General features: G+C 44.0%; 1 protein-coding gene across 1 annotated transcript; it reads left to right on the forward strand.

Moving 5' to 3' along the window:
* The first annotated feature begins 920 nt into the window (after positions 1-920).
* Positions 921-14,406, forward strand: lemd3 (LEM domain containing 3). The gene is made up of 13 exons (XM_004083111.5): positions 921-2,258; positions 3,944-3,984; positions 5,358-5,427; positions 5,783-5,856; positions 5,994-6,073; positions 6,164-6,309; positions 6,939-7,040; positions 7,114-7,216; positions 9,410-9,588; positions 11,212-11,293; positions 11,736-11,841; positions 11,916-11,994; positions 13,038-14,406. The coding sequence occupies exons 1-13, from the start codon at positions 1,052-1,054 to the stop codon at positions 13,181-13,183; spliced, it is 2,415 nt and encodes an 804-aa protein (XP_004083159.1). The 5' UTR covers positions 921-1,051; the 3' UTR covers positions 13,184-14,406.
* The last annotated feature ends 515 nt before the right edge of the window (positions 14,407-14,921 follow it).

Consider the following 14,921-nt stretch of genomic DNA (forward strand, 5'->3'; position numbering starts at 1 on the left):
TAGTCAAAGCAATAAAGAATTTATATATTATTTTATATATTTATCAAACTCATTACAGAAATGATGAAATGCATAGATTAAAAAGACAGAAAATAAAACAAAACAAAAACCTCACTTGAATCACATTTGCTTCATTAAATACAGTGATCATTAACTAAAGTATAAGTAGAGTTTGATTTATTGCTTGAAAAGGAGTGGGAAGAAGCAAGCTTATATAATCGCACCCCTACTGAGTTAATTAATTTGATAGTTTTACATTGTTTTAAATCCGGTTCTGATCAGATAGATTCTCGTGAAGTAACAAAATCCAGTGCCTAAAAATGCTTGATTATCTTCAGAAAACATTCATTCATGATTTCAGTAAACAGTAATGGTACCGATATGTAATAATCATTGATTATCATCAGAACACACGATAACATTAAACCAGTAATTATTGCTACACATTGCAGATCAAGTAAACAAAATCAATAGCTTATTGATTGTAATTTAAAGTGTTATTTTAGTTATTATGCCGTTTTTAGCAAAAACAAAAAAAAAAACTGTGACATTTTGTAGGACATAGTTTCTGCAGAGCAGAAGGAGTTCATCAGAAATTCGCTTCTAAGCTATTGGTGGGGCTTTTCGCAAAGAATAACGCTGCCCCCTGTTGCTTAAAGCTCTGGAGCATGGAGCGTGTGACGCGTCCCGGGTATTTTCTGTGTTAAATTTAAACTCAAACTGCATTTTTTTCTAATCTGCACTTAATTAACAAGAATTTGAAAAAAACACACTCAGAAATGCAATTGTAAGCCTAATCTTCTTAATATTTGACCTCCGTTATCAGAACAAGGCTACAAGAACATGTTAGAAAGACCCTTTTAATCAGAATGAGTCTTTAAAGTAGTGAAAGATTCTCATGTGTTAGTGCTCTTTGAGTTAGTGTACACTGAATTGTATTGTTATTTTACAACGGTGCGGCAGGGGGCGCTCTGTAGCTGTTTTACTGAAGCTTCTCCATAAATCCTGAGAGAGAACAAGAAAAGCGCTTTTATTTTTCTTTTAAACCGAGATGGCGTCGGCGCAGTTAACGGACGAGGAGCTTTTTTCGCAGTTAAAGCGCTTAGGTTTCACTCCGGGCCCCGTCACGGAAAACACCCGACCGGTTTATTTGAAGAAACTGAAGAAGCTTCGTGAGGAGCAGCAGCAGCGGGGATCCAGAGTGCTGAAAAGCCGCGCTAGCACGGCTGTTAGCACAGCGGTTAGCATCGCGGCGCCGAGGCCCAGTAGACATGACGTCACGCAGTTGAGCGCGATCAGAAAGCCGGGCCGGAAGTCGTCTGTCCTCGGCTTCAGCTCCGACGAGTCTGACGCTGAAACCCCTCTGAAAAGGAAGGGCCTGGCTAAGCACAGACGGATCACCGCTTGTCATCAGCAGCTGGCCGGGCCTACAGACAAGCAGAACATCACCGGAACGACCCTGAATTCGTTTTCTAGTCCGCTGGATCATCATCAGAGCGTCCATAGCTCCAGGCATTACGACGAGTCGGGGGACGAAGGCGAGGAGGAACCAGAGAACCCTCACTCCGTCAATGGTCGTGAAGTGACTGGTTTGAACAAAACAGCGGGAGAGTACTCTGATTCGGACGAAGATGGAGTTCTGAGCCCCGGCGACCGAGAACGGAACCTACCGGAGCCTCGGCGGAGCCGCACGGCTGCGCCCATCTCTCCCTCAGACAACCGAGACTCGCAGGTCAAAGGCAAGAACAGCTCGCCCAATCCGCCCGGGTTTCGGAAGATGGTGCGGGCAGAGGACGAGGAGGTGAACGGAGAGGAGCTCGACCCTTTTGGGGGCTCGCAGAGGTATGCCCGGAAGTCCATTTACGTCTCCCTCGCTGAGCAGCGCGGAGCGAAGGCCGGGAAAAACCACTTCGACAGCGAGGACGGAGCAGCCAGAAGCAACAGCGGGGCTCGGTTCAGCGTCGGGCTGAGACCACGCTTCTCCGGCTACAGCAGCCCGGCCCAGACACACAAGGGGAACCACTCCAACCACAGCCCGCCCCCGAACCACGCATACAGCCCGACTGCTCCGAAGAAGAAGCTGTCTGTCCCGGAGGACGAACTCCTTCTGCAGTTCAGGAGGGAAGAGCCCGCGTCCTCCGGCAGCATCAGCGCCCATTATCTGTCCATGTTCCTGCTCACCACAGCCTGCCTCTTCTTCCTGCTGCTCGGCCTCATGTACCTCAGGATGAGGGGCTCCGTGGAGGCGGACAGTGTTAGTAAGTATCCAGCTGGATCAACTTTTACATGTTTTTTTAATGCATCAAAAGTGAACTTTAAACTGTTCCAAGCATTTGATCAAACATGGAGAAGTGTTACCGTTATTGTATTGCTATAGACATTCAAGAGATTCAAGAAAAATCCTCTTTTTAAGCTTTAAGTGTATTTTGATTTTTTATTCTTCACCCCAAAACAGTATTTTTTCATTCACGCCTTTTAGGGTTTTCCTTTAAAATATTTTGTTTCATTCACGCCTTTTAGGGTTTTCCTTTAAAATCCTGCTTGAGCACCAGCTCCTTCATGAAAGCGAGTGGGTCCTCACATCGTGACATCACAAAGTGAGGACCAGCCCCTTTCAGGAAGAGTCGATGCTGCCAGCACCGCCCCCTGGCTAATAGACACACCAACTTTCTCAGTGGCGCTAGCGGTGATCGGCTAAACGCTCTGGTTTAATATGCACAATATGCATGTCCATCTTTGCAAAAGTTTGGGTGTTGTTTGTTTTCATGGGAGAAACCTAGAGTCTGCCTCACTGCAGATGGCGACTCTAGGTTGACGTCATGAAAGGAGCGGAAGGAGGAGCCTCAGATCAAGTTGGACAATGAGCTGTAAAAATAACTTGTTTTCCCAAAAAAAAGTCCTTCAGTGTATCAAAGGTAATATTTATTATCATATAAATGGATCTAGTTGACTCTGAAAGGCTTAAGAAAAGCATGATATATACACCCTTAAGATGGAATCTCGAATGCCATCTGACAAACATCTGTAAAAAGAAAGAAAAGCATATTTTCCAATCTAATCTGTGGCGCTCCTGTCATGACACATCACTATTAGCTGGTTGTGATAGGTGTAGCCAGCTGGACATACCTGTCAGCTGATCAGAGGTGTTGTGACCACTGGACTGAGCGAGTGTAACGTCGCCCATAGAAAATGCCTTACTTCCGGCTCCGGCGAAATGAGGTCGTGATTTTTCCGCCACACTGACAACAAAAGCAGTGATTGGTCCCAATTGGTCTGAGTCGACGTTTCTATGGCAACCAGTCTTACCAGTCAGCAGTGAGCTTGTTTGTAGGCCACACCCATTCCGCTGAACATGGGCTCAGGATAATCTGTCAAACATTTCGAACATGTCAGGTGGGGGCCAGTGGACACCACATACTTCTAATGGTCAGTTTAAAACCTAAATAACTTACGATAAAGAAAATATGTTTTTTTCTGACCAATAGAATGATTAACAGCTGCTCATTTCTCTATAGATGTCTATGGGATTTTGGCTTCTTGGAGCCAGCAGGTACTTCCTGTTTGCGATGCCAGGGGAAGAAGTCACTCAAAAACTGTATTATTATAAATAAATAAAAAATTTATTGAGAAACAAGTTGATATCTGTTATTTAAAATTGTTAAAACAAAAACAGCACTGGCCTCACCAGACTCTCCAGGACTCCTGAAAAAAACAAACAAGAAAATCCGAATATCTTAATGAAGAAGTCAGCTGTTGATATCCATAATGATCATTTGGGTAATAACTGAAGCTCTCAAGCCTTTTAGAGGCAGCACACTGAGGTCCGTTAATGAATGTTTCATGAAAGAAATTCATGAAAAGGATGCAGACGGTTTCGGTGGTGTGTGTCTCACATGCTGCATGTGTGAATCACGTTTTAATGCGCTCTCCTGTCCTTTTACAGTCAAAAGACACCCGTTTGGCAGCGAGTTTGATCAATCCTATGTAAGTATCTTGTTTTTTTGTCTTTTCAGTGGAAGCTGTGATTTCTGCAGGGAATGTTGAGGCCATTCTCCTCCAAGAACAATACTCATGGAATGTGATTAGAAGCTGATAGTTCAGAAACATTCAGCCTCATTGAATGGTAGCAAGTGGGCTGGACAGACCAAGATAGTAGAATGTAATAATGTAGAATGTAAGAATGTAGATCTGCTTTAGAGTAGAGAAACCAAATGGAAAAGAGGGAAGCTGGATAAGTGGCTGGAAATCGAGGAATTTGTTGTCTGAAGTAAGACGGGAGTGATCAACACTTAGACTCAGGACTGATATTGAATGAAGTTCTCAAAATCTTAACATATATCTTCATGTGTACAGAGGGGAAGCAAGTGTTTTTCAGTCAGATTCTGCAGGTTGCCCTTCTTTAAAAGCTCCCACAAGCTCCATGCTCATCCACTTTTGGACAAACCGATCCATGAACGTCTTCGTTTTCCTCATCTGAGCTGGAATCTGGATCCAAACTGTACGGCTGGATAGCTCTGACATTGCTGCCATCTTTGTTGCATCACTAATGTTAGGGTTGGAGGGGTGTGAGGGGCTGTAAGCTAGCGAGAGAGAGTGTAAACAAAGAGCTCTCAGTAACGGGGAGGTAATCAGGCCCTGCCCACAACTTTGAGGTGAATTTCCAGAGAACTCCTGGCGCTCTGCAGAAACTTTGTCCAAGAAAAACGACACATGTTTTTAGATTTTGGCTAAAAACAGCATAATAATTCAGTGTTTGCGCGCTGGAGCAAAATCTCCAATATTAAAAGACGAAACTTTTACCATACAACCTATACAGTTCACCAGTGTTGTTTACTCTGTGTTCTTTCAGTCCAAATAGATTTAGATGTAAAAACCAACAACTTTCCTAAACAATATTTCAGGGTAAATATGGACATTGATGGATCCCAAAAACTGAGATTTTCAACCAGATGATCCTTTAAATCTTTTTTTTTTCATTAGCAAAGATATAGCTTTAAACAACAAACAAGTCTTTGTTCCACCTCACATTCTACCAAACAGAAATCTGCACCAAGCAGACCTTTAAACCTTCATTTTAAAATTCACTTCAGGCTTGCTAAGAACAAATGAAAACTGCTGACGGAATTAAGACTTTAGAGCTCAGAGCTGAAACTCCTGCCGGGGGCTCAGACATGGCAGGCTGCTGTGTGAAATCATGTTAACTCAACAATCTATGGAAGCTGGTTTTCCCCCAGAAACAACGTCAAACCAATGCTTGATGGATAATGGCTGTAAATGATAGATCAGAGCTGTGTAACCCTTGACGCTCTGACGGGTGAAGCTGTGCGGTTGGAAGTCATCCACATGTGTGTTTGCAGGCGGAGGAGGAGAAGGAGCTGATCCTGACGCTGCTGCTGAGCCTTCACAACCACCTGGCTGTCGTAGCCGGTAAGCATCTTCCCTGCATCCGGTCAGCCAAAAGCTCAGAGGAGCTGGAACGCTGCAGACATTCTCAGATTCTAGCTGAAGTTGATTTGATGGAAGGGTTTTTACCCCGAGTAGCTGATGGAATGAAGGAGCTGTGAGGCTTCTTTATGTCAGAGGAGCATTATGTCACTCTGTTGTTATCATTCTTATACAATGTTCTATTCCTCTGTTGGTGTAAACTCCATTCCTCATCTGTCCTCTGAAGAAGCATCAAGCTCTGTTTGCACTAAATCTGACTCCTTCCAAAATGACTGTAGAGGATTTGAACGCAGGAATGTCCTTCAGAAAGTGACCTGATGATGTGACCTGATTCCAGGCCAGCATGACTGTGGAGACCCGCAGCATCCCAACAGGAGTCTGTCCATGAACCAGTCCGCCACCTACCTGCAGGTATGAACACGTGACCCACACCACCTCCACATCCGCTGGTCCTCCTATCAGTCCTCACAGGATGGTCTGTTTGAAAAACAACATGCAGACCAACAAACAGGATGTGGACTGACATGAGGACTGATTGTGTTTTCAAGGCGCAGAATCAGGAGTTTGAGCGCTTCACACTTGTGGCTCTGGAGTGGATCATCCGAACGGACCAAGAATTGGGGTTAAGGTAACGTGACTCCAGTGGTGTGAGGAGAGAAACGCTTCCCCCTGAAGGAACCAGGTCTCTGATGTTGGAAATGTGCTTTCTGATGTCCAGGCTGCTGGGAGAGGACCCCCATGTTCCTGTGACGGACGTCTCTGAGATCTCTCAGCTGGAATCCACTCGTCCCAGAATGCCCTTCACCTGCCGCCTTCGCAAGGCCTTCGTCACAGTTGGCAGTAAAGTCCTCCTTGTGGCAGCAGGTGAGTGAATTGCATGATGGGGCAGACCCTCAGTGTTTATCAGTGCAAAGGCGCTTTTCTTTGTGACAGAATCTGCTGGAATTGCGTTAATTGTGTAACTTTATCCCATCTGACTTTAATGTGCGACGGAAAAAAAAAAAGTCACTGAAACTGGTAGCTTCTAAATATAATAATAAATGTGAATCCAGCGTTTGAACAGCTTTATTAGCAGCACCCTTTGTCTCTTAAATGCAGATTTCTTTTATTTTCAAGTCAAAGTCTTTTCTGTTTCCTGACTGGATCTTTTCTGCTAAAATAAAACTTTCCAAATATGTTGAACTCTTCTCACTTGGGGGTTTCAATTTAGCGGTTGACGCTGCCGCTTCAGATGATGGCAATAAAAGACTCCCTGAGCACATCAAAACCAGTGTGACATGTTTAGATCAATCTTTATCGTCAATATTTAAGGTGCTGTGAAAATGAAAAGGTGCTTTCTGGTCAATACATCATTTAGCCATTAAGAACAAAGTAAACCTAATGAATAGAATCATTCTTTGTCACAGAAAATCTGTCTCTTGGGTTCATTTTCTTGTAAGGACTTATGGGATGAGATGCATTCTCCTTTAATGTCTCATTCCTTGAATGTGCAGCTGCTGCTATGGTGTGGGGCGTGGTCCGCTACCTGAGGTTTCGCTGGAGAAGACAGGAGGAGGAAACCAGGCAGATGTACGACATGGTGGAGAGGATCATCGGTGAGACATGCCCCTCTGATCAGGCGTTGTCCTCTGGTGACCTGAACTCACGTTCTGATTAACGGCTGTTCAGATGTGCTGAGGACTCATGGAGAGGCGTGCCAAGAAAACCAGGACCTGCTGCCGTACCTGCCCATCCCTCATGTCAGGGACTCCCTGGTGCTTCCCCAAGACCGGTGAGTGTCAACAGGCCTGCAGCTTCAAGGCTTTTATTTTGAAAAGGCTGAGATGTTTTCTGGTTCAACCATTCTGACATGAGACTTTTTTTCTCTTTCTTTTTAAAAAAATATTCTCCAATATGAAACTGATGGTAAAAATAAGCAGGACATGCATCTAATTCTTTATTTTCTTTGAGATCTCAGTACCTCAGCAGACTTTCAGCCGGTCAGAAGGTTCTGAAGTTTTATACCATGGTTCGAGTCAATACTCGATTCTGATTGGCTGCTGGGTGTGCGTCAGAAATTGATCACCGCACGCCCCAAACAGAAGTTCCGGTCACATATCTTAAATCTTTTATATGACTGCCAGCTTCTTTAAAACAACCTTTAGCTTCATCATCTGGACAAAAAAAAGCGGCAAGAGGTGAACTTTCTCTCTGAACTGATGCTTTATTTAACCCATCGGGACGATCAGCATATATATATTTATCGCTTTATATCGCCAAATCTCGACCGCAGCGGTGGTGCAACGCCATGTCACATTACCGTGACAACGCGTCGCACCACATAACAAACAGTTCGCTTTTCTGGAAAAAAAGCGATACAAATCGAAAAAAAGAACAAGAATTACGGACTTAAAAACTGGATAATATTTATTTCTTTTGTAAGTCACCATGGTATAAGCGGGTTAATGGCCGACCAAGTGTGCATTATCATTTTTTAACGCACTTCGCGGAAGGGGAGGACGGTTCAGGCTTCAACGCCGTGAGTTAAAAAGTGATAATGCACACGTCGTCGGCCATTAACCCTTACATAAACTGCTTTTGCATTAACAGTAGCTCTGTGTTCTTACTGGAGCGTGGAGCTTATGATATCAGAAAAGGGATTTGATCAGATCAAACTTCCCAATTCTACCCGGCAACCAAGTTATTTATGGAACTTTAAGCATTTTTTATCCGCACACTCACGTCTGCCACTTCCATCACAGTCGCCTGTTTTAGCTACACAGTTAAGAATTCAGGTAGAAATTTTGGTGCAACTACTTGGAATGTTTGTTTTGTTTTTGGACATCGCTTTAAGATTTTTAAAGTATGTTTAACAAAATTAATATTTGAAGCAGAATCTGCAGCATTTGAAGCCTTGTTTACATCAGACAGCTGGTTATCATATCAACATGAAGACACGCTGCCGAGGTTGACGTCATGAAACGGGCGGCACCCACAAGGAGGGAAGGGCGGAGCCTCAGAGATCGAGTCGTCTTATTTTCATTTAGGAAAATGACCTGCAAAAACAACTCCCTTCATTAAAAAAAATATTCTTTAGAATCCCAAAGGTAATATCATATATATGGATACAGTTTACTCCCAAAGGCTTAAGACTAGCATCATATAGACCCTTTAATCTTAATTTTTTATATATATCTATATCTAGATATAGATATGTTCTCCATTATCAGACAAATGCAACAAAAATATGTAAAACACACCAAAAACAAAAATGGATTTTTAAACAGCTGGTGGGAATTTCTCTCCTTTAGTAAAATGATTCTTGATGCTTGTGCAGAACAAAGCATGAGGTCTGAACATTCAGGTTCTGCAGCTGCAAAGCTGAAGGTTTTGTACAGAGAGCCTTTGACGTCTCCTTCCATCTGCACAGAAACTGTGTTCAGCTGCAGTTCCTCCACTCACTTTCCTTCCATAGTTACCCTCCTGGATAATCAAGCCGTTGCAGCTTTTACTGTGAACTTTATCGATTTGGAATAAGTTGTTGCAGCTTTGTTGTTGTTGTTGTTGTCTGTCCTGCCTGCACCTCCTCCAGGAGCTGCAGATCCTTCAGTTGCCGGGGGTTTAAACTGCAGGCACGAGGCATCATGGGGTTCCCGTGTGTCTGAAGCACAGTAATCTGGATTTAAATCCAATCAAATCCGTCTTCTCCAGGAAAATCCTGCAGTTTTTTTAAAGATACATATATCGGTTTTCCTTAAAAGTGAAAGGTTGTTTGTTTTTCTATCAAAACTAGGGATAAATCTATTTCTATTCCTACGATCCAAGCAGATCGGTCTGTCCAAGGCAGAATCGAATCGACCTATACTACTTTAAAATAAAAAAACCTCTCTAACATCCTCCTTGCTGTTTGTCTAGGTGACTGTCACACGCTGAACAGGGAATGATGGGCTCATGTTTATGTGTGTGATTTGCAACTGAATTACAGGAAGAAGATGAAGAAGATTTGGGGGCGGGCCGTCTGCTTTCTGTCAGCCAACGAGTCCAGAATCCGAACAGAGACGCAGAGGATTGGAGGGGCCGACTTCCTGGTCTGGAGGTGGATTCAACCCTCCCTGTCTTGTGACAAAGCCAACCCCATGCCCTCCAAGGTCTGGCAGGGACAAGGTAATCCATGTCCTGGGGCCCTACCCAGCCCCACCCACTCCTGACCCCCCCTTACTGGCTGTATGCACCTCATTGCCCCTGCCGCCCCGGTCAGAGCTCCAACTGAAAAATTCATTTAGAAAAATAGCAGCTTTTCTGTTGGTTTTGTCTCCATAGCAACCGTATCATTTTTTCAAACAGATCAATGTCAAATTTCGTAGAAGAATTTTTGAATCTCCTTGGCAACAGAAGTTTTTTGTAAACTGCTCTCACTTTCCTAATATGTCCACATCGTATTGTCTATTGTTTTGTTTAGCTTGAGCCAACGATTCATGTTTTACATTTTCACGATATTCCAGTTAAAGATTTGCTACCGGCATGGAAACGCCACATTTGTAAGCTCGCCACGCCAAAGCTGCTCAAAATCTACAAACTTTAAACAAACAATAGTTTCCCATGATGCTCGAGGAGTTAGATGGTGAAAGATTAAAATACTTAGGTATATAAATTTGCTGCTGCTGCTATAGGTGATTTATTTATTTTTAACTCTAGGTGGCAGCTTTATCCAAGGTGAAAGGTCAACAAAACTTTGGTTGTGGTTGTAGTATCACCCTGATGGCGTCTATGTGAGATTTCGTGAAGATTACTCGAACAAAAGTCTTTTTCTCACTATGTGAGAGAATGGGGAAAGTCGTCAAATTTTACACTCTGCCAAAAAAACGGCCTCTGAGCTGTAGGTCCTGTGACCATCCCATAATAATCTCTAAACCTTGGATTTCTCTAAAGTATGCTCACACAAGCAGCGTCAACTCGCGTTCAGGCGACCACCTTTAAATAAAAAGTCTATGCATTTGTTCATAGACCAGAATTTCGTCCGGAACGTCTGTGATCGCGCGTTGCTGCACACGTTTTTAAGTCCCGCCACGGCCTCTGCGTACAGAACGGTGTTCATTGATAGTGCGCTGAAAGTTCAACCGGTTGAACTTCTTCCCGCTGAATCGCATCACTGTGACCAATCGGGGACTCGGATTTGATAGTGACGTGTAGGTCGAGTCTTTTTTTTAGACCAGGGAGGTAGCCTAGCAACCGTTGTAAAGATGAAGGAGAAACGAATATTTGCTTTTTGTGTCCGGCCGGAAGAATATGACACCAAGATGAACATTTATAGAAACGGAGCTGAGAAAACAAAAAGCCAGGAGCGACATTTGCCCCCACTTTGACTTTTCACATCAAGTTTCATCCCACTGCAGGTGACAGATAAGCAGACCAGAGCTAGTAGAAAAAATGTGTGTCAGGTGTGAACACCACCGGCTTACACCAGGTACTAGGTGTTTGCTGATTTTGGTGAGTTTTTGGCGGGCGCAAATTTTTGCTCAAAGGCACAGAATTAGAAGAGAATTGTGAAAACAATTCAGTCCAGGACTGCTGATGGACAGATTGAATAACTGCTCAGTTTGCCAAAGAAGCTCCATGAATGTATTATTGGGGTTTTTTCCTGAACGTGGTCACAGTGTTCCCAGTCTGCTCTCTGCAGCGCTGGCAGGTAGGAGGCGTCTATGCGCCGTCCTGGCTGACGCAGAGACCTTCTGCCTGGTGCTGATGCCATCGTCCAGGAGGATCTTCACTCTTTTTGCCTGTTCCCAGCTTTCCCTCTGGACCGGAGGAATTCCCCCCCCAACAGCCTGACTCCGTGTCTGAAGATCAGGAACATGTTTGACCCAGTCATGTGAGTATCCGTCGGCTTTAGCAGGGTTGCCAGGTCAGACCAGCCGTTTCCAAAAGCCTTTTCAGAACCTCACATTTCAACAGTGAAAGCCTCTAATATGGTTGGAACCCTTTAGCTCCTGTCAGATAAAATGAAATGAATAACTTCTTTGAAATTATCGCATTGCTTTTATTTATTTATATAAATATATTTAGATTTATTAAAGATTTAAAAAAATGACTTAATAATATTGTTTTTATATCATAAACTATTTTTTTTAACCTAAACCTCCCTCTGGACTCCTCTTTGAATAAATAGCAAAAATAGAAAAGCTTAAATTCAATGGAGGCTAGTTGTTACATTCCTTTTGAGCTGGAACTTGCCCAACCTGGCAACCCGCTCTGTCTCTGACTCTGAGCTTTTCCTGGGTCTGACCTCCGGCTCCGGACATGTTTGTCTTCAGGGAGGTGGGGGAGAACTGGGACTTGGCGATCCATGAAGCCATCCTGGAGAAGTGTAGTGACAACGATGGGATTGTCCACATCGCTGTGGACAAGAACTCACGAGAGGTGAAGTCTGCTCCGTTCACGAGGCCTGCCGCCGTTAGCCGAAGCGTGACCGAGTGTCCCTCGTCTCTCCTCAGGGCTGTGTGTACGTGAAGTGCCTGACTGCAGAGCATTCGGGGAAAGCCTTCAAAGCTCTTCATGGCTCCTGGTTTGACGGTAAGGTAGACCTGCTTTAGATCGGGAAACATGAGGGTCTGTGAGGAGGACGAGAACACAGCAGCTGTCGAGGACTCACAACCTCCTCGGTTTCCTCTTTGTCAACCTTCATCTTTTGATCTGTTCTTATGAACCAAGGATCAAAGTTTCTTGCTTCTTCAGGACATTTGTACCTTTAGTTTTTATCACTTAGACTCTTAGCTCAAGAACAAATTTCTTCAGAGGTTTTAAAGGACCTATAACCTGCTTTTCTGCAGTCTCTCAGAGTAAACTTTATCCATATATATGATGATATAGTCCCTAAAACACACTAAGGAACCATTTTCTATGAAATAAGAGTTATTTTACGCTAGCCATTTTTTTAGACGGAAGTAAGGCGACTTGATCTCTGAGGCTCCGCCTTTCGCCTCTTGTGGGTGCCGCCCATTTCATGACATCTTCCGGAGTCGGCCTCGGCAGCGTTTTTGCAAAGATGGATATGCATAGAAAACAAAAGTGTTTAGCCGGTCCCCGCTAGAAAGTTGGAGGGTCTGTTAGCCTGGGGGCGGGGCTGGGTGCACAGACTCTTCCTCACTTTGTGACATCACAGTGTGAGAACTCACTTTTTTTGGTGGATTGGGAGGGGCTGGTGCTCAGAGCGCAGGTTATGGAGGAAAACTAGTGAGGAATTAAAAGCTTAAGAAGAACATTAACAGGCTCTTTAAATCCATAGTAATGACTGAAGAAATTTCTGGAAAGATCCTTAGATTTCGTTCAGATTGCTCAATTGCAGATGTGCATTTTTTTATTAAATAAAATCTTTCATTTTTTAATTGTTTAACTTTTTAGCATTCAACATGGATCTAAGCTTTTTGTCATTTGATGTTTTTTTTAAAATTTTCTTTACAAATAAAATCACAAAAAGGACTACCTGTTATCTACACTTCAGTTAAGTATACCTAGCTTGAAATAGTTTGGTTGAGGCTCTGGGCACCCCCCCTCACACACACTTTTGAAAGGTGTTTACTGTTGATTGTTGACGTCTGGCGGCCTTTGTTTTCCAGGTAAACTGGTGACGGTGAAATACCTGCGTTTGGACCGGTACCACCAGCGCTTCCCACAGGCGCAGGCCTGTAGCACGCCGCTGAAGGCCTCCAGCCTCCGCCTGAGCAGCACTCCCAGCCAGCAGCGGACCTCCAGTGCGTCCTGAGCGGAAACACCTTCACGCCGCCCGTCTGCCACCACCCTTTTTTTATGCTATGCAGCATGTTCCAGCTGTTGGGTGGAGCAGCGGTTCTGTTTTATATTATGTATGTATCAGGAGCGAGTGTTTCAGGTGTGTGCAGGGATTTGAACCTTCAGCCACAATCTGCGGCCCAAGTGGAGCTCATGAACTTCTGTGTTTGGTCCACTTGCGTCCTCTAGTGTCAGTTTTCAGTACTACGCTCTCCCTCAGTTGGTCTTTTTTAGAAAAACTTGTGGATGTTTCTTGAGTTTCTGCTCCAAATAAGTTTTAAGCACAAGCGGTATCCCATAATCGGACGTCCTGCAGCATCAGGGAAGATGCTGTTGGGTCCATGTGCTGCTCCTCCTTCATGCTTATCACCTCAAGCTTCTCCTGCCCAGACCTATTCCTGTCATTGCCAAGTTCCAAGTACTCTCATCATGACTACGTTGTACTCCTGACCGGACTGAGTGAAGTGAGGCGGCTGTGGGGTTTTTATGTCTGGAGGCCGAAGCATCAAGTCGTTGAACACTAAGCTCCACACGCAGCTCCAGGCCTCCTGCTTCTGAAGCAGCCGTGGGTTCCTGTCTTAGTTCAGTGCAGTGAAAGGATGTTTGGTCTAAAAACGATGCATGCTTCACGCGTTTGAAGGCTCCAGCTTCAGCAGATGATCCCGATGTGCCTTAAATTTGTACGTCCATAAGAAGCCACTGCTTACCTGGAGAGCAGAGAAACGGGGGAAGGCCTGTGCAGTTGTAGTTTGACGTCTTCACAGTTGGTATTCCATAGCTGTTTGATATTAAACACAGTTTCTATTTATTATCATTTTTCCCCATAAAGCTGATCACCTCTCTCAACGTCAGCAGTTCGATTCCCGTTTGTGTGCCGGTCATCTGCTTGTACAGAGTTGGTCTGCAGGTCTGACGTGGACCCTGTGAGATTTTCAGCCGGCAGTGGGAGCTACGTCCTTCATCAGGAAGTGAAACTATCTGCCCACCTCCCCTTAATAAAACACTACCCCCCCCCCTCCCATTATTTCCTGTAAATGCTGTACAGTGATGTATGTTGTGTATTGTAAGCAGCTTCACTTACAGTGTGATCTGAGTGGGGCTTCATGTAGGGCTGCCACATAACGGACATTTTAAAGGATAAATGACTTATATTGTAATTTGTAAACGGCTGAAATTAAAGGTTTATTAGTTTTTAAAGTGAAGCGTTTTGTTGTTTAATTTAAACTCCTCCTATAGTGGAAGTTCTCCTCACCCTTTATTTCATAAGCTAGTTTTTATTGGACGCCACATGTGTCAAACTCCAGGCCTGAGTCTGACTCCTGCTGTAAACGCCTCCCGTTTGCTTGTTCTTCTGTAAACGCATTGACTGTATAGAGAGATGGACTGAGTGATGTCACCCATAGAAAACGCCTTACTTCAGGCCCCAGCTGAATGAAGCCGATTCAGACGCCATTTTTTTGTAAAATGGACGTCTCCCTGTTGGAACCGGAGGACAGTGATTGGTCCAAGCGGTCTGAGTCAACATTTCTATGGCAACCACAGTCGCCAATGGGGAGCAGGATTTTTGGAAGTCCACTGTCCCTCCACTGTGAACATCTGATTCAGGGAAATCATTACAAAAAGTACCATTGTTTTTTATATTTGAATTTGCATATAAATATATTTGAGGGGTAAATTTTATTAGAATTTTCTTATGTATTGCTTTAATTTAG

This window comes from Oryzias latipes, chromosome 23, assembly GCF_053564925.1.
Source record: "Oryzias latipes strain Hd-rR chromosome 23, Olatipes_Hd-rR_3.1".
NCBI lineage: Eukaryota > Metazoa > Chordata > Actinopteri > Beloniformes > Adrianichthyidae > Oryzias > Oryzias latipes.

What these genes read in the sequence shown, in the direction of transcription:
- lemd3 (XM_004083111.5), top strand. Translation starts at nt 1,052, where the DNA reads ATGGCGTCGGCGCAGTTAACGGACGAGGAGCTTTTTTCGCAGTTAAAG. An exon ending in GCGAGTTTGATCAATCCTAT is followed by an intron (nt 3,985 to 5,357) that starts GTAAGTATCTTG and finishes GTGTGTTTGCAG; the next exon opens with GCGGAGGAGGAGAAGGAGCT. An exon ending in AGTCCGCCACCTACCTGCAG is followed by an intron (nt 5,857 to 5,993) that starts GTATGAACACGT and finishes TGTGTTTTCAAG; the next exon opens with GCGCAGAATCAGGAGTTTGA.